We start from the raw sequence: 24,103 nt of genomic DNA, 5'->3' as shown, positions 1-24,103 counted from the left end.
TCCTAATTTTTAATTTTAATAGCAACTAAATCAATATAGATAAATTCAAAACTATCATATTTATAGGGTTGAAAATTATATATAGAGCATAGCCTCAAAAAATATTTTAATATTTCTAATTTAACAAATTAAAAAATAAATAGAAACAATTTTTTAAATTTTTGTTCAAAATTTTTAAATAAGTATTTTGAAGACATTCTTATTATTTTTCATTTAATTAATCAAAATATATAAGAAAATAAATTTTTTAAACATACATAATCTTTAATTTAATTATGATTATTTCTAAATATTATTTAAATAGTTGCTAATAAATAGCAATGATTATTTTTTGTATTCCAAAGTGACATAATTGTTTTAATTTAATCACAAATCATTATTATGTTAAACTAAATACAATCACATAATGATTTTGTGGACCAATACATTCTTACTGTAATTTTTTCACTATTCTTTTACTTGTATTGTATGTAATATGCTAAAGAATTTTTAAAGTTTTTCAATTGCTATATTTATTTATTTTACAATTCCATATGATGATTTTTATGATAGTCATCTACCCAAAAATATTTATTTGATAAGTTATGTATTTTTTTTTATAGGTTATAATTTCAAAATGCTTAATAGAACTCAACTGGACTTTCCTTTATAGAGACTTAATTTATCTTTATGTAAAATATGATTATAATTTCTTAGAAGTGAAATTTATCATTTAAAAATTGTAAAAATATTTAAAATTCTAAATAATAATTAATTAAAAAAACCCATAAAAATGTTTATTGAAAGAAAATTTGATTTAAAAACTTGAAATTAGATAATAATTAAAGTCAAGCTAATGAGTTACTTCTATCTACATCATTTCGTGTCATATCTTATTACTCATAGCGCTAAACTTTTTATTTATTTTTATTGTTGACAAAATGCTAAGTAAACTATAAACTATTGAAATAAGAAGAATAAATTTAGCAAAATTAATTATATTATAACAATACTATTATAAAAATATTATTTATATAATAAACTTCAATTTACTTAGAAATTTCATTTATTTCTTCAATATATTATTTATTGAGAATATTTCTGGCATAATATAGCTCTAAGAATATCTCTTTATACTTACTTCTTATTTTTTAGATTAAAATAATCTAGTTTTTCATTACAATTTCTTGCATATATTTGATGTAATTTTTTTAATCCTTACTTTATACAGAGTACATAATAAAATTGCAATTTGTTTATGATAGCTAATGAGTTACTTCATTTTAGCAGAAAAAAAAACTTATACTCATAGCACTGAACTTTTTATTTATTTTGACTGTTAAAAAAATGCTAAGTAAACTATAAACTACCGAAATGAGATAAATATACTTAGCAAAATTAATTATATTATAAAAATACAATTATATAAAAATTATAAAATAATAAACTTCAATTTGCTTATTATTTATTGAGAATATCTCTAGCATAACAAAGCTCTAAGAATATGCTTTGCATATATTTTTTAGATTAAAATAATCAAGTATATCATTCAAATTTCTTGCATATATTTGATATAATTTTTTTACAATAAAATTGAGTTATTTATAATAATTTAAATTAGTTTATATTTTTTCTTTGTTTTTAATTAGCCATTTTATTTAATTTATTTATATCTTCTTCTTTTCTATTTTACTTTAAGTATTTAAAAATATTAAATATTAATTTCTAGATGCTTTAAAATTATCAACTTTTTTATATTATTAATTAATTAGGGCATAAATTATAAATTAATTTTTCTTTTAAAAATAAATGCTAATAATTTGAAGATTATAAATCATAAGCCAAATCCATAAAAAGTTAAATACCAAATATTTTCCTTTTAATTACTTTAGAAATATTATTATTTTAACATTAAAGTCAAGTTAATGAGTTACTTCATTCATATGAAAAAAAAACATATACTCATAGCGCTCGCTGAACATTTTATTTATTTTTACTATTAAAAAAACACAAAGTAAACTATAAACTACCCAAATAAGATAAATATATTTAGCAAAATTAATTAATAAATTATATTATAAAATACAATTATATAAAAATTATAAAATAATAAACTTCAATTCGCTTAGAAATTTCCTTTATTTCTTCAAAATCTCAAGCATAAAATAATCAAGTATATCATTCAAATTTCTTGCATATATTTTAATCTTTATTTGATTACATCTATAATAAAATTGGTTTTATTTATGATAATTTAAATTAGTTTATATTTTTTCTTTATTTATAATTAGCCATTTTATTTAACTTATTTATGTCTTCTTCTTTTCTATTTTACTTTAAGTATTAAAAAATATTAAATATTAATTTCTAGATGCTTTAAAATTATCAACTTTTAATAATTATTTATTAATTAATTAGGGCATAAATTATAAATTAATTTTCTTTTAAAAATAAATGCTAATAATTTGAAGATTATAAATCATAAGCCAAACCCATAAAAAGTTAAATACCAAATATTTTCCTTTTAATTACTTTAGAAATATTTAACATTAAAGTCAAGCTAATGAGTTACTTCATTTTTAACGGCAAAAAACTTTATACTCATAGCGCTGTACTTTTTAATTTTTATTTATTTATTAATTTTAATTAGCATATCATATTATTTATCAAATTTACCACTAAAAAAGATTTGATATTAATACTTGAATTTGTTAAAATTTTGAAAAATAACATTAAATGATGATTATCTATTATTTTTATTTAAAGTTTAATTCTATTTCAAACTGATTGAAGAATTTTACAGATTAGACCAATAAAATATAAAGAGTTAATGAATTCTTGTATAAATTATTTTACATAATATAAAATTAAAGTCAAGCTAACAAGTTACTTCAGCTTCAAATTACACTCTCTTATACTCGTGACGCTGTACTTTTATAACTTTAAGGTTTCGTGGATGTATTAATAACCTATTATTTTGTTTAAAAGAAAAGAAGAAACATGATCATTGGAGAAATTTATAAATATGTCAAAAAAGAATAAATATTTTTTTAAATTACGAGTTGACTTAAAAATGCACAGATAATTTATAATTAAAGAAAAGATATGCATTTTTTGAGAGAAATTGAAAATGAAATTTAAAAAAGTGAGAGATAAGAAGTGAATATTAATAGTTATTTATTTAGTTTTTTTGTTATTTTGCGGGTAATATATCTTTAAGTTTTAAAAATTATAATTAATTAATTTTTAAATATTTTTTGTAAATTTATCAATCAAAAATTATAAAAAACAAAAGTTATCTTCTTATTCATTCATTATAAAAATATAAACACTATACAAAGCAGTAGATATGTCAGGAGAAACAGAAACTATTTCATTTGAAGAGTACGAAAAGCTTTAACTAGACTTCATTGATAGCTAGAAGTAGCTCAAAGAAATTACAGAATTATTTGAACAGTAATAAACTAAATTTACTCTCACACATCACATCCACTCTATTTTAATCTTAAAAGCGGGAGTTAATAAATAATAATTAATATTTAAAATATTAGATATAGAGATGAAACTGAATAGATGGAAGAAGCTCAGAGTAGATAAATCGAACTACTTGAGCAACAGTTAGAGAAGTCTAATTTAGAAAAGGAGTATTTGATGCTAAATTTAAAGAAGGAATTGCAAGAGTAAATAATTAATAAATTATTATTTTAATTTTTTTTGATGATGTTTATAATATAATTGCATAGGATCTAGCTTGAAACATAAAAGCTGTTAATTGAAAAAGATGAAGAAGTGCAAAAACTTAGATTAGAAGTTAAGATGAAAACCTTAGCAATGACCAAATTCATGAATGATTACCAAGAGTAAAAATATATTTTTTCAAAACTAAAATAAAAAATGACTTTTGTGCTTGTTTTTTAGGTCCTTAGACAAAGAGAATACTGTCTCTAAAGAGAATGACCCAAAGAATGACTCTGATAAAGATCAAGTCATTTCAAAGTTGAAGAAGGAAATTGCTGTTAAAGACTTCTTGATCAATGATTTAGGAAATGATATTAAGAACAATAGAGCAGTTATTGATGAGCAAAAAACAATGTTCTAAAATTTCTCTAAAGAAATGTAAATGAATAAATGCATCAAAGAAGTTCAATTTTTTAATAAGCACTTTTTTGTATAAATAGTCTAGAAAAAACTAAAGAAAGAGATGACGCTCTTAAGAGCCTCAAAGAATAAGAAATAGAAGAGTTGAAGAAAGCCTTAGAAGAAAAAGAAATCTATATTAAACAATTAGAAAAGGATAGCGATCCCAACCCTTCTTCTGAAGAAAATGAAATTATGAGAGAAATGATTGTTGAATAGTAGGAAAAACTTATGAAAATAGCCTAAAACTTTGAAGGGTAAATAAATATTTTTACATAAATTGTATTTAAAGATGTAAAAATGAATTTATTTTTTTAATACAGATATAGAAACGAAAGCGAAAAGCTTTTCTTAGCATAGATTCAGCTAAGAGATAGTAAAATTAAAGATTTGGAAGAAAAGTTAAAGCACTAAACTAAAGGAGAAATAAATCATCATAGTGAAGTTACTGAAACTAAACAAGAGTTATCTGAGTAAAAATAAGAAGGTGAAGGAAAGTAAGAATGATATGATTAACATCTCCATAATATTTCTAATTTATTGATAAAAAAATACAATAAAAAACATAAAAAAGCACTCTTAGCTAATCATGTTTAACATTATTTTCTATTAAATATTAAAATAATTAAAAATATATAAAAAACCATAGTAACTTACTTAATATTCTTTGTTGTTTGTTATCAAAAAATTGAATTTTAATTAACAAATTCTTTTTATTTCCATATAATTTCCTTATTCTCTTTCAACAATCAATCAAACAAACAAAGTAGCAAACAAATAAAATGAATAAGCAATTTTACTTAAATTTATATAATTCATTTTAAATAAAAGAAAGCCTTATAAAAAACTATTTTTTTTAAATCAATCCATTTTTAAAAGTTGAAAAAGGATTAATAAAATTTTAATTATTTTTCATTAAAAGCTCTTTGTAATTTATATTCTTTTCAATTAAAAATTTATGTTATTAAGTAACTTCTAATTTTTCTTTAAAATTCTCAATATAAGTCTGAAAAAATTTTAAAAATTATAAAATTTTATTATAAAGTTTGATTATGAATAAATAAAATAATTATTATTCACCTTATAAAACATGGTTCTCTTATTTAATTTATTGAACTCTTTTTATAATTAATTTACATATAATTTTATGCAATATTGATGATATACATGATAGAGATACGAGTTTCTATTTAAAAGTTAAGATAATGATATAATATAGGATTTATCTAAGATAAAATTTGATTTTTAATTAATTAATTTTAAATTTATTATTTATGTTTGTTCGTTTGTTGGTTATTCAGTTATCTGTAAAAGGAGAGTATTTTTAATTTTTTTTATAGAAATTACAAGATTTTAATTGACTATTCAACTGTTATTCTTATGGAATTGGAGATAAGCTATTTGTGTTATAATCTATTTTATTTGAGCCTGAACTAGAACTTCTATCAAATTACATTTCTTTATTCAGATTTTAGTTGGCTTATTAAACAATTTTCTTTTCACTTATATTCTATTTTTCTGTTTTAGTAATATTTGTATTTTATTCTGTGAGCTTATTTGTTACAAAGTTATTTTATGGGTTTTTTTCAATTTAATCTTCACTTAGTATTTTCACTCTTTATATATGTATAGGAGTTGAGCTTTACTTTTTGCTTTAGCTATTATTAATATTGTTACTATTATAACAGCCTTCTTACTATGAAGAAAAGTTCTCTTAATTTTCATTTACTGAATTGCTCGTTTATTACTTGTTTTTTTAATTCAAATCATTCATCATCTGCTTTAAGTTTGATGGTCCTTTTGGGATGTTATTTACTTGATTTTATTATTATTGTTGTTGCTGTTATTATTATGTCAAATTATTACTACTTGAATTACTTCTTAAGCTCATGCTACTGCTGTTATCTCCTATAATTTATGAATTATTAAGAGGTGTTCCACTCTATTTAATCATAAACTTTTTTTCATTTATAAGTCTCTACTTTTCTAAGAAGTCTTTTATATTTGTATTAGATTTATCATTATTTTTTTGAGCAGTATCTTCTATTTTTTTCTTGAGTTATAAGACAAGCTATTTAACTCTGTATGACTCAGATTTAGCAATTTTTTCATAATTTGTTTCATTCAAAGTGTCTACATACTAAATTAATTCTTTAATATTATGTTTTTTTACTATATCTTTTAGTTTAAGTTATGTTTATTAATTGAATTCCCCAATTTTCTCTAATAGATCTCTATCATTTGTATCTACTATTTATTCTGATTCCAACAATTATTTTAGTAATGTTTGACTGAAACCTGAATAATATTCTATTAATTCAGTAGCCAATTTTGTATTTGGTCTGCTTGATGTTAATTACTGATGATCATCAGTCTTCTAGTTTTAATTAGCTAAATTTACTTCCTTTAATCTTTAAAAAAATAGTTTTTAAAATATATCAAAACGAACAATTTACTTCTCTAATTCCAAAGAAATCTATCCGTATTTTTAAAAAATATCTTCAAAAGTTTATTCAAACAAATTCAAGAATTCCTGTTCCTTGCCATCACTGATCATTTACATCATTTCCTCAAAAGGAATTTTAGCTTAATATAACCCTATAGGTTCATCTTAAAATAGAAATTAATTTAAATATTCAAAATAAATAAATAAATAAATAAATAAATAAATAAATAAATAAATAAAGGCTAATTTTCTATTTTATTAGATTTTATTTTAACCAAATCTTTATTATATTCATTCACTTAATAATGCCTTACAAACTTGAACAAATAGATAAATAATATTTTTCCTTATTTATTTTTTGTTTATAAAAATAATTTTTTCTTTCAAAGTTAAGTGTTGATAAATAAATAATGAAAGTTCTTCAAACTTTTCTTAATCAAATAAAACTTAATTTTAAGATTTACTAAGTATTTTGATTTTGTGCTTTTCAAAATTATTTCTTTATTTATTTATTAATTTACTTACTTTTTTACTCATTTAATTTATTCAACATTTTAAAATAATAAAAATGAAAGTTTGAATGAATTACATGAGGTATTTTTTTTGTTTTTCATTTAAGAATGCAATTACTCGTTCATTTTCTGAGCTTATTTTAAGTTTCTTCCTAGTTTCTAAATGAAAAAAATTATATTTGAATGATTATTTTTTAAAATTTATTTACAGTAAATGGTTTTTTCAGAGTTTCAATTATTTATTTGGCAAACTTAGTCCCATCAGAAGAAATAGAAGAAGACATTTTTTTAATTTTGCTTTGATAATATTTGATTTAATCCTTTAAATTTTAAATTTCTTCTTAAGGATCGCTATTCATGGTGAAGATATTTTGAAGGTTTTACTAAGGAAGAAATTAAATATCCTAACATCTTGAAGCAAAGAGTAATGTGCTGTAGGTTTCAAAGCTATTATCTTCAGAAGGTTCAACTGTTCCAATAATTGATATTTTACTTTGACTATTCAAACAATTTTAAAGAATTCTTGTAAGCTTAGAATCTCTATAAGGGATATACTGTTGATTAGAGTTTCCCAATAATGAAATTACATTGCTTAAAGCACTTAAACTACTATTAATCTTTTTAGCTTCCTCCATTCTTATTCCTCTTTTTAATTAATATAAAATTCATTTTACTTATGATAAATATAACTAATAGCTTTTATTGATTTACGTTGAATTTGATTTCTTAATTCTTTCTGAACCTGCTAAATCGACAAAAGCTATATTTGAAACAATGTATTCACTATATGAGATTCTTTGATTTACGTAAACATTTAAAATTGTATGAGATCTACTAGAATATTAATTCATATTTTATGGACCCAACATTCTCTAATTTAAACCAGCTTCAATTAATTTTATAGCTTAATCGATATTTTTTATAGGAACTGTAATTAAATCTTAGACATAAACTTCGTTGCTTTCAGAGTCCTCCCTAATTTACAATTTTTATCCATTTGGATTTAGTAAATCGAAAATCTCTTCAATATATATTTGCATAAAATTCAAACTGATAGACCTATTTAATAAATAAAAAATATAAATATTGTTACAATAAAAATTAATTTATTACCAATCTTCAGGGTTTAGTTGACTGTTATTAAAGTGGTCAAACAAGAATTTTAAAGAATGCTAAATCATACCAGGTTCTTCTAACAAATTGTTTTGATGCAAACCCATCGTATGTGTTTTACCTATTTGATAAATTTGTAATAATTTATAAAAATCATAAATAAAATTATTCAATGATCAAAGAATAACTATTGATGAATTAATTTTTGTCATAAAACAACACAATATTCCTACTAAACTACAGTATTGTTGATTGCTTTTATTATAATTACTTAATGAAACAAAATTAATTATTCTAGTTTTAAATCATATTTTGTTGATAAATAAAGTAAACTCTATTCTAGATAAAAAGACAGATTATTGTTTATTAATAGAGCTTTTTGAAAATTAATAATTTAATAAATATATCACATAACTCTGAACTAAATCTAAAAGTAATTTATTAATATGCATTTGAACAGCATAATAAAAATCAAGCATGATCATCATAAAATAATAGTTTTATTTTGAATTAGCATTATTTAACTTATTCGTTTATGATATTGTCAATTAGTTACACACCAAATATAATTGCTTTTGCTTAATTATTAAGACAGACTCGAAATGCTCTTTGAAATATTTTGTAATATGATTTTTTTATTGTGTAGGGAGGAAATAATTTGGTTTTAACTTTTTTAAATAATGCTAAGTTATCTTGCTTATTATAATTTTCTAAGATTCCTGAAGCTTTTTTTTTGAGTAATTTAGTAAATATTCTCTAAAAATATATGATTAAGGTTAATATAGTAATATATATATATATATCTCTACCTGTTCCAGTCTATCCATAAACCAAAAAAGACGCATTGTAACCTTAGATAGCATGCTAAAGAATGGGTTCACAAACATATTTAAAAATAGTTTCTTAGCTATCACTTGGTTTAAATACCCTGGAATATTTGAATGAGTGAACATTTTCATTGTTGTTGATATAAATTGTATTATTATCTACTATTTTTAAAGCTGATTATGAATCAATATTAAATTATGGACGAACTCTTATCATGACTTAAATAGGTGTCTAGTCCAAAGGATTTTCAATTATCAAAGATTCCTCATCATATTAATTTTAATTTTCAAACTGATTAGTTAAATTTTACTACTAATTGTTAAATGTATTGTAGTTATTATACGCTAAAGGACTTTACCTTTCAAATTCAATATCATTTTGCTATTCTTCATAATACATTCCTTCTTCATCACTCTCATTATATCGCCAGTTTTATTAAAATTATTATTGCTGATTTTACAAATTAAACTTATTTTATCTGTTCATGATGTATATATTTATTATTTGTTTGCTTTTGAATAACTTTTTATATCTAGAATAATTGTGCTTATTTGTTTGTTTGCTTGCTTGCTAGTTATGTTAGGCTGCTATCAATATTAATTAATAAATTAGTTAAACAATCAATTATTTATTTATTGAATTTTAATTTTTATCAAAAATCAAAAAGTTTCTTAATGAAAATCAATAAATCAGTTAGAATACAAACAATTTTATATATAATGATATTGAATTTCTCAATAATTCTAGATGGCCATTAATTCATTCATCTATTTATTATACCATAAAGAATTCTATTTATTTTACTATTGTAATTATATTTTGCTTTAAATATTTTAAATTTAACTTAATTTGACATTTATTAACATAAACTAAAATATTTATGCCCATCCATTTTGGCTCAATTTTAAATGTTTAATTATTAAAAAACATATTTAATAATACTTTATTTTTTTAATTTTCAAAAAATATATTAAATAATATTTTGTTTTGTTTATTTTAAGATTAAAATAATTGTTAAAATTTAAGATAATATTAACTTATTTTTATTCTAAATATTAAATAAAATCTTAACTTCAAAAAATACTTTTATAAAATAAAATGAATTAAATTAAATTTTTTAATTAATTAAATCTTAATCAATGTATTTCAATAAAAATTAAATATAATAATTAACTAAATCTTAATAAAACTTAAATTAAATTAAAATAATAAAAAAATAAATAAATTGAAAATATTTTTCTTAAGATCTCAGTAAAAAAGTAATATTGAATATTTTTTATAAAAGTTTCAAACAGTTTATTATTTTTAAAAAAAATATTTTTTAAGTTAACTTTTATTAAAGTGTAGACATGTTTTTAGAGTTTTAAAAATTTATTAAACTAATAATAAGTATTTTTCAAATAACAATAAATTTATTCTTTCTTGATTTATTTAAATCAGTGATCAAAATCTCTTTAATTTTAATTTAATATATTTTAAATGCTACTTTTACCAAACCATTTTTATAAAAATTAAATTATTGCTGAGATTTTTTTTCAATGTTGTTTTTTTCTTTATTAATTTATTTATATATTAAAAAATATTTTTAAAAATGATAGCAAATTCGCTTTATTTCAGAATTTTAATTTATATTTATAATTATTATTTTTATATTAAAACATTTTCTAGTTTTGTATATTTACTGAATAAGGATTTGAATTTAGGCACTTAAATTTAATTTAATTGACCTGACTGGAATTATCATTGATAATTTAGGGAATAGTAGTTTGTGGATTAGTTAATAAAGAATAACTATTTGCAAATTTTATAAAAGCTGAAATTTATTGATACATTTTAATTAAGTAATTATTAAATAAGTTTTTAAGATATGCTTAAATAAGGCAGTATTAAAGGTTCTTAAGTCAGCTAAACAAGACCATAAACAAGCAAACCGTTTACAAAAGTAGGTTAAGAACAATCTGTAAATCCTTCACCAAGGAAGGATGATTTGAGAGATTCAAATTTGAGGAAATCAAAAGAGGATTTTCCACTTAGAGATTCAAATTAATATTAAGATTAATAACCTCGTAAGTAATCTCCTCCTCTTTTTAAATACAAAGCGAAATTTGTTGCAAAAAAGTTCAATCCTTTCGAGTAGCTAGAATAAGAAAAGAAAGCTGAAAATTAGTAGCTTGAGGAATAAACAGAGGAATAAAAAAATCTAGAAAAGGTTTACATTAACATTTCATTTTATATCAATTAAATAATAAAACTTACTTTTAAGATGGGTCAGTAAATTAATATTTTTTTTCATTTAAAAAATAGAACTCAACTCATACGGTGAACTCATTAAATAGCTCGCATAAATTTAAGAAATTGAGTAATTAAGAATTAAATTTGATTAGTCCTATAGCACCTTCTCTAGGTTCAGATAAAAATGTATTTTTTTAGGAAAAACAAATTACGCAGTTGATTTAAGTTGATGAAAACAATATTGTTATAAACGAAAATCAATCTAAATAAGAGACTGAAGAAATCAATGATGATAATTAGGATAAATTAAATGAAGTTCAAAAAGTTTAGTAAGAATTTAAGAAGGTAAGGCCTCATACTGCTGCAATAATGAAGGCTTAGCCTATTAAAAATATATTTGATGCTGCTAAGGTGTATGAAAGGTATTTAAAAAATGAGATTGGTCCACAAACTGATGAATAAGGATAAATAAAATAATACACAATTTTGGGAAAACCAGAATGGTTTATAAAATAACAAAAAGAATTTAACAAAAAAATTAAAGCTCCAACAATTACTATTATGGATAATTCTTTAAATGGATAAGTGGATAATAAATTAATTGATACCAAATCTATGTGCTCAAACGACAAGCTTGATAAAAATGATACTTCAGTATTTTAGTCCAGACAAATTAGTTAAGCTAATTTAGGAGGTATTCATTCTTTTATTTAAATTGATCTCTTTTTTAAAATATTTTTTGTTTGCCTGTAAAAATTGTTTTTAAATTCTTACAAATTTATTGTTTATTGTGAAAATTATTTAAGTTTAAAAAGAAAATCAAAATATAAAATTGAGATTTCATTTAAATGTTGTTTTAAATTATATATTTTAGTAGGAGGAAGTAATGTTCCCAAGGTGATATCTATGAATAATTTAACTTAGACTCAATTTACAAAGGCTTCTAAGAGAGCTAATAAAGAAGAGGATGTATAAGTTCAAGAGCTTGATGAAGAAGAGTTGCAGATATGCATTGACAAGGTTATTTAGAGAGTGCAGTCTAATAAAGAATTTGCAAAAAGAGAAAATGAGAAATAAATATCGAAATTTAAAAAAGGTGACTAACTTTACTTGACAAAAGAAGCCAGAATTTTACAGCAATTTGAAGATGTGCAAAAATAATAATAAAAAATAATTGAATTAAGGTGTAAATAAGTAGGAAAAAAATTTGAAGATTCGCTTTGGTTAAAAGATGGTGAAGTTAGAAGCAAAAATGAAATCAAATAAGTTCTTGAAATGGTTAAAACTGATTTGGAAAAGTTTGGAGGATAAAATTATTGGTAAAAGAGACTACGTAAGGATAAAGAAGATAGAGTTATAGCAGTAGAAGCAATTTAAAAGCTTGTAAAAGAGGATAACCCTCTCAATTTTAAGCCTAAAAATTAGTTTGATCAAGAAATGAAAGTCTAAATAGTTGAGTAAGTTCGTAAGCCCTTTAGTTCAAAACTTAGAACAGAAAAATAAAACGAGCTACCTTTTCATAGTTTCAAGAGCCATGATTATCTTTAAAGCAAAATTTAAGATAGGAAATATTTTATAAATGAAATTGCTCGAATTGATAACAAAGATATTGAAAATATAGAAATTGTAGGCAAGAATGTCCTCAGATAGGAGATTCAAACACTAAAAAATAATGCATCTGAAAAGAATTTTATAATGAAAGTAAAGACATAAAAGAAAGAATAGACTTAAATTTAAACTCCAGTTGAGGAAGTACAAGCAAAATAGGCTGATAAAAAACACTTATCCCCAAGAAACAGAGCAATATTTGACAAAAAAATACCTCACACTTCAAACGGCACTCGTTTATAATCACCAAAACAACCAACATCTGTTAATTTACGTTCGGTAGTTAAAATATTAACCCTTCCAGAAAAACCAGCCCTAGTACTATTTTTAGAACAATAATAAAATCTTCAAAATTAAGAAGAAGAAATAATAGAGGAAAAGTATATTCCTTATGAAATGAGAAGAGGAGGATATGTTCAGCAATAGATTAAATTGCATTATTGAAATTACCCTACCGAGACTGCTTTACTTAAAAATAATTTTTGGTTGTACATAATATTTATTAATAATTCCCTATATATTTATTTACTTAGTTACATATTCAATTTAAGTTTTCTAGCTTGCTTTTTAAAAATAATTATTCATTTTTATTAAAATAAAAAAAAGTAGATAGATAATAAATATAATTTCTCATATAAAGAGATTAAATCTGAAAATACTTTTTATTTAAATTTATTTGGTTTTTCTAAAAATCACTATTTTTAAAATTTAAAAATTTGTTCTTTAATTTATGAGAAATTACAGTATTTAAAAAAATACAAAATAATAGTAGATTTTAAATATATTAATATCACATAAGAAGTAAGATAAAATAAATAAAGCGAAATATCTATTTGGTATAAAATTAAATTAGCTTGCTTGATTGTTAAATATTTTATGAATACTTTCATTTAAATTATTTAATAACTTCAAAAAAATATTAATAAATCATCTTTATTTTTACTTTAAAAAATATAAAGTTTAATTAGAATATCAAAAAATTTTTATAGGATTATAGTTTAATAGTTTATTATTTATTAGAATATAACTTGATAAACAAACAATTAAAATTTCATAAGCACTAAATTGTATTAAAAAGTGATAAATAAAATGATAGTTTTTATTTTTGTTTTTTTAAAAATTTATATCATTTAAAATAAATATATTTACAAATTTTGAAGAAGTGTAAGAAATTAAATTTATTTAATTATTTTTTTATTTTATTTGAAAATACAATTTAAAATTCTGAAATTAAAAACGAGAATTATTTATTAGAGAGCTTTTATGTAAAAATGTAAGTAATTTATTAATCTTACTCAATTATTTTTTAAATTACTTACATAAAATTATTTCTATTACCTTTTATTAATTTATTTATAATTATTTCCTTCTGATAAATGAGAAAATACAGAGTGATCTACTTAGTATTTATAAATAAATTATAAAAATATATCCTTTATTTAAATATAAAAATATAAAATAATTCATACAAATAATATTCCACAATAATTATTTCAAATTCATAGTAAATTAATTTTAAAATTTTCAATATATTAAGATTAACACATATTTGTCTTAAAATAGAGAGTTATAAACTAATATGAAAAATATTTTTTTTTTATATTTTCTTTTTATAGGTTATCTTATTCGATTTTCTTAACTTGATTGTCTATTTCTGATATTTCTAATGATTTTTTAAAAATTAAGTAATAGATAAACATGAAATTAATTTTAATTTCCTAAAATTTAACGCAATAAATACCAAATTTTATAATTTAGAATAAAGTCCTTCTTCGTTCTTTTTAAAATATTAAATTATCTTTTAAAAATAATTTAATCAAACAGTTTTAATAATAATTTATTTTTTTCAATCAATAATTTTGTGAATTTGTACAATCAATTGAATGATGTTTGTTTCAATATTTGATAAAATTTTGACATCAGTAAAAAAATAATTTGAATATACTTAACTAACTAACAATCTATTTTTTGATTGAACCAATTATTATCTATTTTTAATTAAAAAGCAATAACCAAATTAAAAATGAGGGAAGAAATAATAAATTCAATAAAAATAAGAAAGATGTTAGTAGATTTTTTTTCTTTCGCTTGTTCGAATAATTAATTAAAGATAAGATAAACAAAGATATTAATTAGAATGATTTTACAGAGTTGCATACAAATAATAAAAATTTAAAGATATGTATTAACTTTTAATAATTATTGTTATATAAATAAAGTAAGGTGTTTTTTTAGTTTAAATATGACATAATAATTTAGATTATCTCCAAAAATATTGCGTCTTAATTTTTTATTTATTTTCACTAATTTGCTTATTTATTATTTTGGCCTGTTTTTAATGTTTTCAAGTGCTCTCTCTCTATCTAGTTGATTGATTAATCAAATTCTTAATACAAATATCAATCTATATCTTTATATCCCAAGATTCATTCATGAATTAAACAGATAGTATAATATTATATTTGTTGTTTTTATTTCAAAAGCTATTTATGTAATTTTTCATTCACACTTGGTTTTTTTTTGTATATTACTTAATTAGATAATAAGTTAGTTAGTTAATTATTTTGTTTGTTTGTTTTTTTTGTTTATTTATTGTTTTATTTCTCTTCGAAGTTATTCCTCTTAGAAATCAGATATGGAAACTTTCTCCACAGCCGCAAGTTCCCTTTTAAATAAATGATTATATCATAAATAAGAATGCTGAATGAAATAATATTCTTATGGTAGAAGAAAGAATTAAAACTTTACCTTTGAATTAGGGTTGTTAAAAACAAACTCAGCCTTCAAATCATCCTCTACCCAATCCATTTCTGTGCCGACAAGGGCCATAAGGGCTTTATTGTCTATAACTATTGTTACTCCTAATTATTAAAAGAATTTGCATGACTTAAATTATTAATGGAATTGATAGGAGCTTTATTGTTTGGTTAAAGAAAAAGAGTCAATTAAAATATACCTTTATCATTTATTATTTCATCAAATTTATTTTCGCTTAAGCTTGTGCAATAATTCATTGTATATGTTAAACCGCTGCATCCTCTTCTTCTAACACCAATCTTTACACCTTTAACATCTTCGCTTGTTCTTTTCATCATCAACTCTTTTATTCTAGCAGCTGCTCTATCTGTCTAATATAATATTAATATTTTATAATGTATTAACGATGTGTTGGCTCATTTTATTTGATATAAATTGATGTTTAAATTTTTATTATTCGAGTAAAACAGCTCAAGAAATTCTAATTATTACTAATGTTAAGAAAGCCTTCTTAGGTCTTAATGTTGTTTTCTTTGCTTCTACTTTTACCTCCTCTGAGAATTTATATTGAGGCATCTTGTATAACTATTGTGCTTAGACAAAATTAGGCATTTTAACGAAACTTTTAAGTATGCTATTCATTTTATATAAATCCTAAATATTAATTTTTAATTATGCAATTTAATTTATTAAATTAATTATATATTTATTACCTATAATTTTTTTTGTAGGAATTATGCATCCTTCTTTTTTTCTTGATTTTAGGAATATTCCTATCAGTATGTTGATAATCAAACACATATTTAGCGAATATTCCTTAATTTTCTTATCCAAGCTTTTAGTTTATCATTTCTATTTCAATTTTAAAAAATTAATTTAATTATTTCATCTAAACTATAAACTATTCGATTAAAATTATTCATAAATTTATCCATTTATTAACCATAAAAACCAACTTTATCAAATACTTATGAAAGTTTCAATTAAATTTGATAGATTTAATATTGACTGAATTAAATTTAAAATAAACGAAATTTTAATTAATTTAATTCTACCTCAAAATAGATTAAATTAAAGTCTAAAAAAATTTATATTTTAATAATTTATGAAAACTATTTGAGAACATTTTATTTTAAAAAATAGAGTTTCTACATTGATAAATGTAATTGGACAGATTTAAATTTAATTAAATATCTGAGTAGGATTGTTTGTTCTTAAGTTTTTGAGTGATAACAAACTGTAATTAGAATTTTATTTTAGTCTTAAAAGCTTTAAATAGAAGCAAATTTTTTTTGATGAATCTCTAATTCTAATTTAATTTAAATTTTTTTATTCTGATTTTAAATTAATTCAAAGATTTTGACATTTTTTTTTGCTAAATTCTCATTTAAAAAATTTTTAATGTAAATTTTGAAGCTTAAAAGAATATTTTATCATGATATAAATTCATCATTAATTTTATAATCATAAGAATAAATGCTTATTATGAATTCAAAAAGATATTGTCATTTTTATTCGTATTTATTATTTAAATAATTAGTTGCTTTCAAAAATTAATTTTTCAAATTAATTGAAACAGTAAACTCAATCTTAATCGCTAAATATTTAATTTATTTAATAAAAGATTCTTTTTTTTTGATCAACAAAAATGAATAATTAAACAACACATCCTCCTTAATATCGCTTTAGCGTTACAGAAATATAAAAGAAGGATGGTGATTAAGTAGATCCAAATGATGTGATTTCTAAGAAATTGTAAGAACAAGTCATTTTAATGAAAAAAAGATAGGAAGAATTGTTAAAAGAACTTGAAGAAATTGACAAAAATCCGTTATCTATAATTGTTTAAAATGAGAATCAAAAACCAAATGAATAGCAAAATCAATAATAAGAAAAATAAGTAGTTGCTCCAAAAAATGTAAAGGGATCGAAATTTAATAAAAATATGAATAATAGGAATGCTAGAGAGTAGTAAATTTTAGACGAATAGAAGGCTAAAGAAGTTGTTAAGCCAGAAAAAAAGGAAGATTTTTCATAAAAAGTAAATCAGATGAATGTGAAATTATTTGAGATGCAGTAAAGAGTTAAGTAAAAAGAAGTTGAAAGAATTAAAAAAGACTAAGAAGAAAAGCTTTTCCGTTTAAAGAAGGATAAGGAAATAATTAAAAAACAGACTGAAAAAGCCAAAACAGAATTGAATATGAAAAATAATAAACTCAAAGAATAAATTGAGAAAGCTAAAGTTGTAAAAGATTCTTTGCAGTAAAAGCATAAAGAAGTTTAAGAGTCAAAGCAAATTAAGGAGATAAATATCAGGAAATTAGAATCTAGAGCGATATAATTAGATTATGATTTGGAATCTCAAATAGGTGATGTGGCAAGAACTGATGGCATTCTTAGTTCTTTAAAACTTTAAATTAGAGAAAGAGATAACGAAATTAAGAATTTAAATGAAAATATTAGAGTTGAAAATCTTGAATACTAAAAGTTGCATAATGATCTTGGTGAAATAAAAAAGCAAATAACAAAGTTAGAATTTGATTAGAATAAAATTAGAGATGAAAGAGAGAGATTAATAAAGGAAATTGAAAAGAAAAATGACTAGAATAATAAAAAATACACCTCACTCTATGAAGATTTTTTAAAATTAGAATCTAAAAAATCAGAAAAGCAAGTTTAAATTAGTTCTTTAAAGAGAGATCTAGAGAAAAAGAAAGAAAAAATTTTAGATTTAAAGTCGGACAATAAAATAATTGAAAACAAGGTCGAAAACAATGACAAGCTCAGAAGAAAGTTAGAAAAAAAAGAAAAAAAGGTAAACAATAAACAACATATTTTATTATATTTAATATTTATTTAAATTGTCTTGAATTGGGTTTAAAATATTAATTAAATTTAAATAGATATTCGAATTGGAAGCTGAAATAGAGTCACAAAAAAAATAAAAGAGAGTTGAAATTGTGGAAAAAGTAATTGAAAGACCTCTTGTAATAGAAAAGCCTGTTATTGTTGAAAAACCAGTTTTGATAAAAGAAGAAATTAGAATTAATGAACCTATTTAGCTAGAAATAGTTAGAGTTAAAGGAGAAATAAATAACCTGAGCAGAGCAAATAACGAAATGGTAAATGAGATAGATTATTGGAGAAAGAAATGTATTGATCAAGAAGATACTTAAAAAATAAGATAAGATTAAATAAAAATGAATCATGAAAATGAAAAATTAATCATATTAGAAAAAATTAAAGGTAATCAAGCTAATGCTCGTTCAATATCTGATAAAATAAATGCTATTTATACTGAAATTGAAGCATTAATAAAAACTAACCAATCTAAAAATGCACAGTTAGGACAGTGTTTGAGTGATATTTACAATAAAAATAAAAACTTAGAAAGTGTAGTTATGACCTCCACTTTCCCAGTTAAGCTGAATACTACTTATTGATTGAGAGTATTTAGTGTCATAGAGTTTTCGTAACCATAATAATTAATTAAATAATCATAACCTAAGACTTCAAATATTTTATTCATCTATAAATTACAAAATATTAATTCGTAATAATTAACTTAAATCTATTAATTTTGTATATAAAGAATATATTACACTTTTCTATTTGAATTTCAATCAAATCTAAAAATCAACAATATCAACTTTCATAAATCAATTTATGCTAAATATACAAAATTTATCACCTTATAAATAAAAATATAAATCAAATTATTGTAAGTTTTAAGCTTTTTAATGCTAGCAATAATCTAAAAAGTATTGATAAAAATATCAAATGTTATTCATATGAAATGTTGATCTCAGAATAAAAAAAATCTAAAATTGTAAAACTCTTAATATCTAAAAATCTAAATTCCATTCACTTAATATTTCTAAAATCTAAATTAAAAAAAATAAAAAATTTAGAATTTTAAATATAAATTAAAATTATAAATCCTGCTATTTATATTTTAGTAATATTTTATGAAAAAACAAGTATTTAAAATATTATCTATCCTATATTATCAATATTTAGATAGTATAATTTATCATTTGAAAATGATTTGAAATCTTTTAATTTTAATAATTTTAAAGTTTATCTTGCAACTTAATTAAAAATTAATTAATCGAGTTTTTTATTGATTTATTTTAAAAAATATTTAAATAATATTTAATTTAAAGTTGGAATTGAAAAATAAATATCATTTTAAATTTAAGCTATTAAATATAGAATATAAAAGTAGATGTTATTTATTCAAAATTTATCTGTTTAATTAATTCACAATTAAATATGAATTTAAAATCGAATATAAATATTAACTAAGTACTTAAAGCTTAAATAAATAGTTCAAACCTTATTAAATTCTAAAATTACATTTCACTAAATTAAATACTTTCATTAATAAATCTTTGGGTTTTGTAAAAGCTACTAAAGTCTCTAAGTTGTTTGTTCTAAACCTCTATACAGAAATTCTATATCTTGACTAAATTATTTACTTTCTTATTGTATACTTTTCTCTAGAAAATTACATTTTTATTGAAATGCATCTTCTGAAAACAATTTGCGCTTTAGCGGTGATATTTTAACAGTAGAAGAGTTTTGTTGAGATGCTTATTTATATTATTTATTTTATATTAAATCTATTTCATTTATGATGTTTATTGCTTCTGATTATTTTGAATTTTCTTATTTAATGCTTTATTACTAATTCCTCTGCAAGGGAGAAGAAGACGATAATTATGACATGGAAGATTGAGATTGAATGGATGTTTTGCTCTTTTCAAGCTCTTTTTCCAATTATTGTAAAATCTAAAGAGAGTTTTGAATTACAGTTTTGCTAGTCATTCTTTTAATTCTATTAAATTCAATTAAATATTCCAAAATAAACTAAATTTACTAAATTTAATAAAATTTTATTTCAATGGATATCTATCTATCAATTTATCAAATGATTTATAAAGCTTTTTAATAAATTTTCTGTTTAAACAACATTTACTCATTTAAAAGATTTTTTATATTTTATTCTATTTTTAGTCAATTCAATTTAAAATATGTTTTTTATAAATGTTTATGTTGAAAAGTTAAATAATATTTTGAATTAAATTGTTGTTGAGAGTAAATTAAATTAATCTTTTTTACTAGCTTTATCAAATATTTATTTATTAAAAATTATATTTAACAACTAATTAAACTTTTTATTTTATTTAAAATAATTGGATTAATTTTTTAAATTAGAAATTTTGTTCAAATTTACAAATTAAATAAAAAGTTTTTCTTTTACAAAAATTATTTTATGAATAAAAAATTTAATGCTGCTTATTTTTTTCAATAAATAATAAAAATTTTTTTATTGATAAAATATTTATTTTTAAGAATTAAAATAAATTTATATTTAATAAATAAATTATCGTCCAGTTTATCAATATTGAAGGTAATGAATGAATCTTGAAAGATATTTGGCAATAAAGTTAACAAAAATAAAGAGAAGATTTGTTTTCAGTTTGCTTCTTATCTAATTTGTTTGAGAATAGAGAGGGAATTTTAGAATGTCTTGTTTATCATTCTTATCTTGATGATTAATTGATTTTTTGTTAATAAACAAAAATTAAATATTTTTAAAGCTTTTAAATATAGTGATAATAAATATATGTTAAATGATAGTTTGCATGCTGATTAATTAATTAAGTAGCTTATTTGATTCTTTTTCTTCCCCAGTTCTATTCTTATTGTAAATAGATGACAAATAGACATAGAATGATTGATTGATTGATGCTTTTGAAAATAATCAAAAACGATGAAATTAATTATTAAGCAATTCAATTGATTTGAAAGGATTTGCTTGTATTTTGCTTGAATTCATTGTATTTATTGTTAATTGTCATTAAATAAAATAAGATTAAAACATATCCGAATTTAAAATATAAAAAATAAATTCACAAAATATAAATAATAAGAAGAAGCATATTCTTAAAGATTTACAAAATTAATAAGTTAATTAGCAATAAAAATATTATGAGTTACTTGAATGCCATTAAAGAAAACTAGGGAGGATTCAATTTCGATTTATGTTTGAGGTAATTTAGCAATTCTGTTTAATGTTTGCATCATTTAGTTAGTTATTCTTGATGATTCATAAAGCTAACTAACTTTGCACTTGATCAATTAACATTCATTTTTAAAACTAGAAATAATGAATTAGTTTCCAAGCAAATCGTTTCCAGCCCTCATTTCACTAAGACTGGTACTACAATTGTAGGTTTAGTTTATAAGGTATATTGATTGATTGATCAGTTAATTTATTTATCAATTTGGCACAACCATTCTTAAACATCTTTACTTTTACAAGCCTTAGCTGACTTCTTTTAATAATTATAACAATAAAGGATGGTGTTGTTTTGGGTGCTGATACCAGAGCTACTGCTGGCACTATTGTAGCTGAAAAAAGTTGCAGCAAAATTCATTATATTGCTCCTAATATGTATTGCTGTGGTGCAGGTAAAATTAAAAATTTCTTTAATATATTAAGGAGATTAAGATTTTTTAAACTTAAAAATAAATAGGAACTGCTGCTGGTAATAATTAATTAATTAATTCTTTGATCATTTGTTTAAAAAGAAAGAAAAAAATGGATTATATCATAATTTAACATGAAGATATTTGCAAGAAATGACTTGCTTTCAAAGCTATTTTAGATTTTTTCATTATACAATTCTGCAATTACAATAAGAATAAAAGATCAAAGGCTTTTTTGTCAAAAAAAAATAATTAATGATTTTCTTTTTACAAAACAGATACCTAATGGGTTACTGATAGACTCTCTTCTGAATTAGAATTAATGAGACTCAACACCAATAGATAATCTAGAATTGCTGGTGCTATTGCTCGTCTTAGAGAACATTTATATCAGTAAAATAATCAAATTCACTATATACTATTATTAATTTATAGTTCTATATTGATTTTTATTTGAATTTATTTGAAGATATGCTTAAAATAATTAACAAATAGATATTAAGGTCACGTCGGTGCTCACTTGATTTTAGGTGGTTTTGATTGCCAAGGTCCTCAATTAGTATCCGTTGCTGCTCATGGTTCTTTCTCTTATCTTCCTTATGCTACCATGGGTTCAGGATGTTTGGCTGCTATTGCCACTTTAGAATCTAGATATAGAGACGATTTAACTGTAATTTTTACAACTTATATATATATAATTATCAAACAAAAACATGTTTTTCAATCATTTTCGAAGAGGAAAATATTTAAATAATATATATTTAAAAAAAATAGGAATAAGAAGCTATCGATTTAGTTACTGCTTCAATTGAATCTGGTATTGTTCACGATTTAGGGTAAATAAAATAATATAAAAGAAAGAATAGGTTTTAAAACATATACTAATTTAAAATAGTTCTGGTTCCAACGTTGATGTATGTGTTATTAAAAGAGATCCTAAGGTAGATGTTAAAGTAGATTACTTAAGACTTCATAAGACGTATATTTATTTATTTTATATTTTCAAGCAAGTTTAAATAAATAAATGTATATAAAAAAAGCGATAACAACCAAAGACTTAACAAGCCATTCCCTTACAAAGCTATTCCTAACAACCACCGTAACTATTTTTTACTTAATTACTTCATGAAGAGATCTAAACAATATTTAATTAAAAAATAGCCTTCCATAGATAATTCAATGTTCCCATCGAAAAAATTCCCGTTAATGTCGATCCTTCTAAAAACGAAATGGAAGTAGAATGAGAAAAATAATAATGCGAGCAAATTCGTTTTTGGCATTACTTTTTTATAAAATATACTTAAAAAATAAAATAAAATATAATTAAATGTAATTTAAAACATATATTTTTAACGACTTCATACACGTATTTTTACCAAAATTTAAAAATTTATTGAAGATAAATTAAAATATTTGCATATCTATTTTTATAATTTTTTTAAATAAATAATTCGTTAATAATTTACAATAAAATCATTCGTTAATAAAGTACAATAAAATCGAACATGAAATATTTTTATTGGATTTATGAAAATTTTAATGTTATTTTAATCAAAATTAAATTAAATTTATGTTACTTACTAATTAATTAAAAATATCATACAAGTAATTAGAATATTAAACAATAATCAAAATATTTTGTTGTTTTTTTCTTTAAGAGTTTTTATTGTTATTTTATCAATTAATATTATTATTTTTATTTATTAATGATGAGATTAAGCTATGAGGAGTATTTATGCTTATTAATTTATTTATTTATGAATATATCTATGAATTAAGGATCTATATAACTTGGTGTTTATGTATTTTAACTATATACCTATCGGTTAGTTAATTGGTTTATTAGTTTGTTTTATTATTATTATTATTATTATTCAGTATTTATAAAATAGTTGGTTGTTATTTAAATAGTGAGTTATTAATGTCAGTTATTATTTAGAAGAATATGCAACAAAATGTATTAATTTAATTTTTGTTTAGTTATTTATAATAT

The 24,103-nt window shown here is 21.0% G+C and overlaps 7 protein-coding genes across 7 annotated transcripts; 4 read left to right on the top strand and 3 right to left on the bottom strand. All coding sequences in view use genetic code 6, as the record gives it.

Annotated features, from left to right (window-relative positions):
- Positions 1 to 3,328: 3,328 nt before the first annotated feature.
- Positions 3,329 to 4,623, top strand: TTHERM_00633610 (hypothetical protein; the record flags this gene model as incomplete). Its single annotated transcript, XM_001010099.3, has 5 exons — positions 3,329 to 3,435; positions 3,531 to 3,659; positions 3,723 to 3,839; positions 3,898 to 4,095; positions 4,158 to 4,623. 5 exons carry the CDS (start codon positions 3,329 to 3,331, stop codon positions 4,621 to 4,623), a joined length of 1,017 nt encoding a protein of 338 aa, XP_001010099.2.
- A 790-nt stretch (positions 4,624 to 5,413) lies between these two features.
- On the bottom strand, positions 5,414 to 9,624 carry TTHERM_00633600 (kinesin motor catalytic domain protein; the record flags this gene model as incomplete). Its single annotated transcript, XM_001010098.3, has 7 exons — positions 8,997 to 9,624; positions 8,188 to 8,308; positions 7,786 to 8,133; positions 7,284 to 7,719; positions 7,152 to 7,233; positions 6,573 to 6,726; positions 5,414 to 6,527 (listed from the first exon to the last, which is right to left on the bottom strand). Exons 1-7 carry the CDS (start codon positions 9,499 to 9,501, stop codon positions 5,414 to 5,416), a joined length of 2,760 nt encoding a protein of 919 aa, XP_001010098.3. The 5' UTR covers positions 9,502 to 9,624.
- A 1,204-nt stretch (positions 9,625 to 10,828) lies between these two features.
- Positions 10,829 to 13,299, top strand: TTHERM_00633580 (hypothetical protein; the record flags this gene model as incomplete). The annotated part of the gene is made up of 3 exons (XM_001010096.2): positions 10,829 to 11,224; positions 11,320 to 11,941; positions 12,122 to 13,299. The coding sequence occupies exons 1-3, from the start codon at positions 10,883 to 10,885 to the stop codon at positions 13,297 to 13,299; spliced, it is 2,142 nt and encodes a 713-aa protein (XP_001010096.2). The 5' UTR covers positions 10,829 to 10,882.
- A 1,619-nt stretch (positions 13,300 to 14,918) lies between these two features.
- TTHERM_00633570 (iron-sulfur cluster assembly accessory protein) lies at positions 14,919 to 16,303 on the bottom strand. The gene is made up of 4 exons (XM_001010095.2): positions 16,105 to 16,303; positions 15,812 to 15,983; positions 15,604 to 15,716; positions 14,919 to 15,520 (listed from the first exon to the last, which is right to left on the bottom strand). Exons 1-4 carry the CDS (start codon positions 16,252 to 16,254, stop codon positions 15,485 to 15,487), a joined length of 471 nt encoding a protein of 156 aa, XP_001010095.2. The 5' UTR covers positions 16,255 to 16,303; the 3' UTR covers positions 14,919 to 15,484.
- Positions 16,304 to 17,260: 957 nt separating this feature from the next.
- Positions 17,261 to 19,055, top strand: TTHERM_00633560 (hypothetical protein; the record flags this gene model as incomplete). Its single annotated transcript, XM_001010094.1, has 2 exons — positions 17,261 to 18,427; positions 18,516 to 19,055. The coding sequence occupies 2 exons, from the start codon at positions 17,261 to 17,263 to the stop codon at positions 19,053 to 19,055; spliced, it is 1,707 nt and encodes a 568-aa protein (XP_001010094.1).
- A 937-nt stretch (positions 19,056 to 19,992) lies between these two features.
- On the bottom strand, positions 19,993 to 20,469 carry TTHERM_00633550 (hypothetical protein; the record flags this gene model as incomplete). The annotated part of the gene is made up of 1 exon (XM_001010093.2): positions 19,993 to 20,469. Exon 1 carries the CDS (start codon positions 20,440 to 20,442, stop codon positions 19,993 to 19,995), a length of 450 nt encoding a protein of 149 aa, XP_001010093.2. The 5' UTR covers positions 20,443 to 20,469.
- A 1,140-nt stretch (positions 20,470 to 21,609) lies between these two features.
- Positions 21,610 to 23,641, top strand: TTHERM_00633530 (proteasome subunit beta type protein; the record flags this gene model as incomplete). Its single annotated transcript, XM_001010091.3, has 9 exons — positions 21,610 to 21,671; positions 21,783 to 21,867; positions 21,981 to 22,092; positions 22,158 to 22,169; positions 22,389 to 22,503; positions 22,606 to 22,780; positions 22,885 to 22,946; positions 23,006 to 23,209; positions 23,272 to 23,641. 9 exons carry the CDS (start codon positions 21,610 to 21,612, stop codon positions 23,639 to 23,641), a joined length of 1,197 nt encoding a protein of 398 aa, XP_001010091.3.
- Between the last annotated feature and the right edge of the window lie 462 nt (positions 23,642 to 24,103).

This window comes from Tetrahymena thermophila, assembly GCF_000189635.1.
Source record: "Tetrahymena thermophila SB210 genomic scaffold scf_8254764, whole genome shotgun sequence".
NCBI classification, from domain to species: domain Eukaryota; phylum Ciliophora; class Oligohymenophorea; order Hymenostomatida; family Tetrahymenidae; genus Tetrahymena; species Tetrahymena thermophila.
Note: the sequence above shows the minus strand (reverse complement) of the source record. Positions and strands in the feature narration are given on the sequence as shown.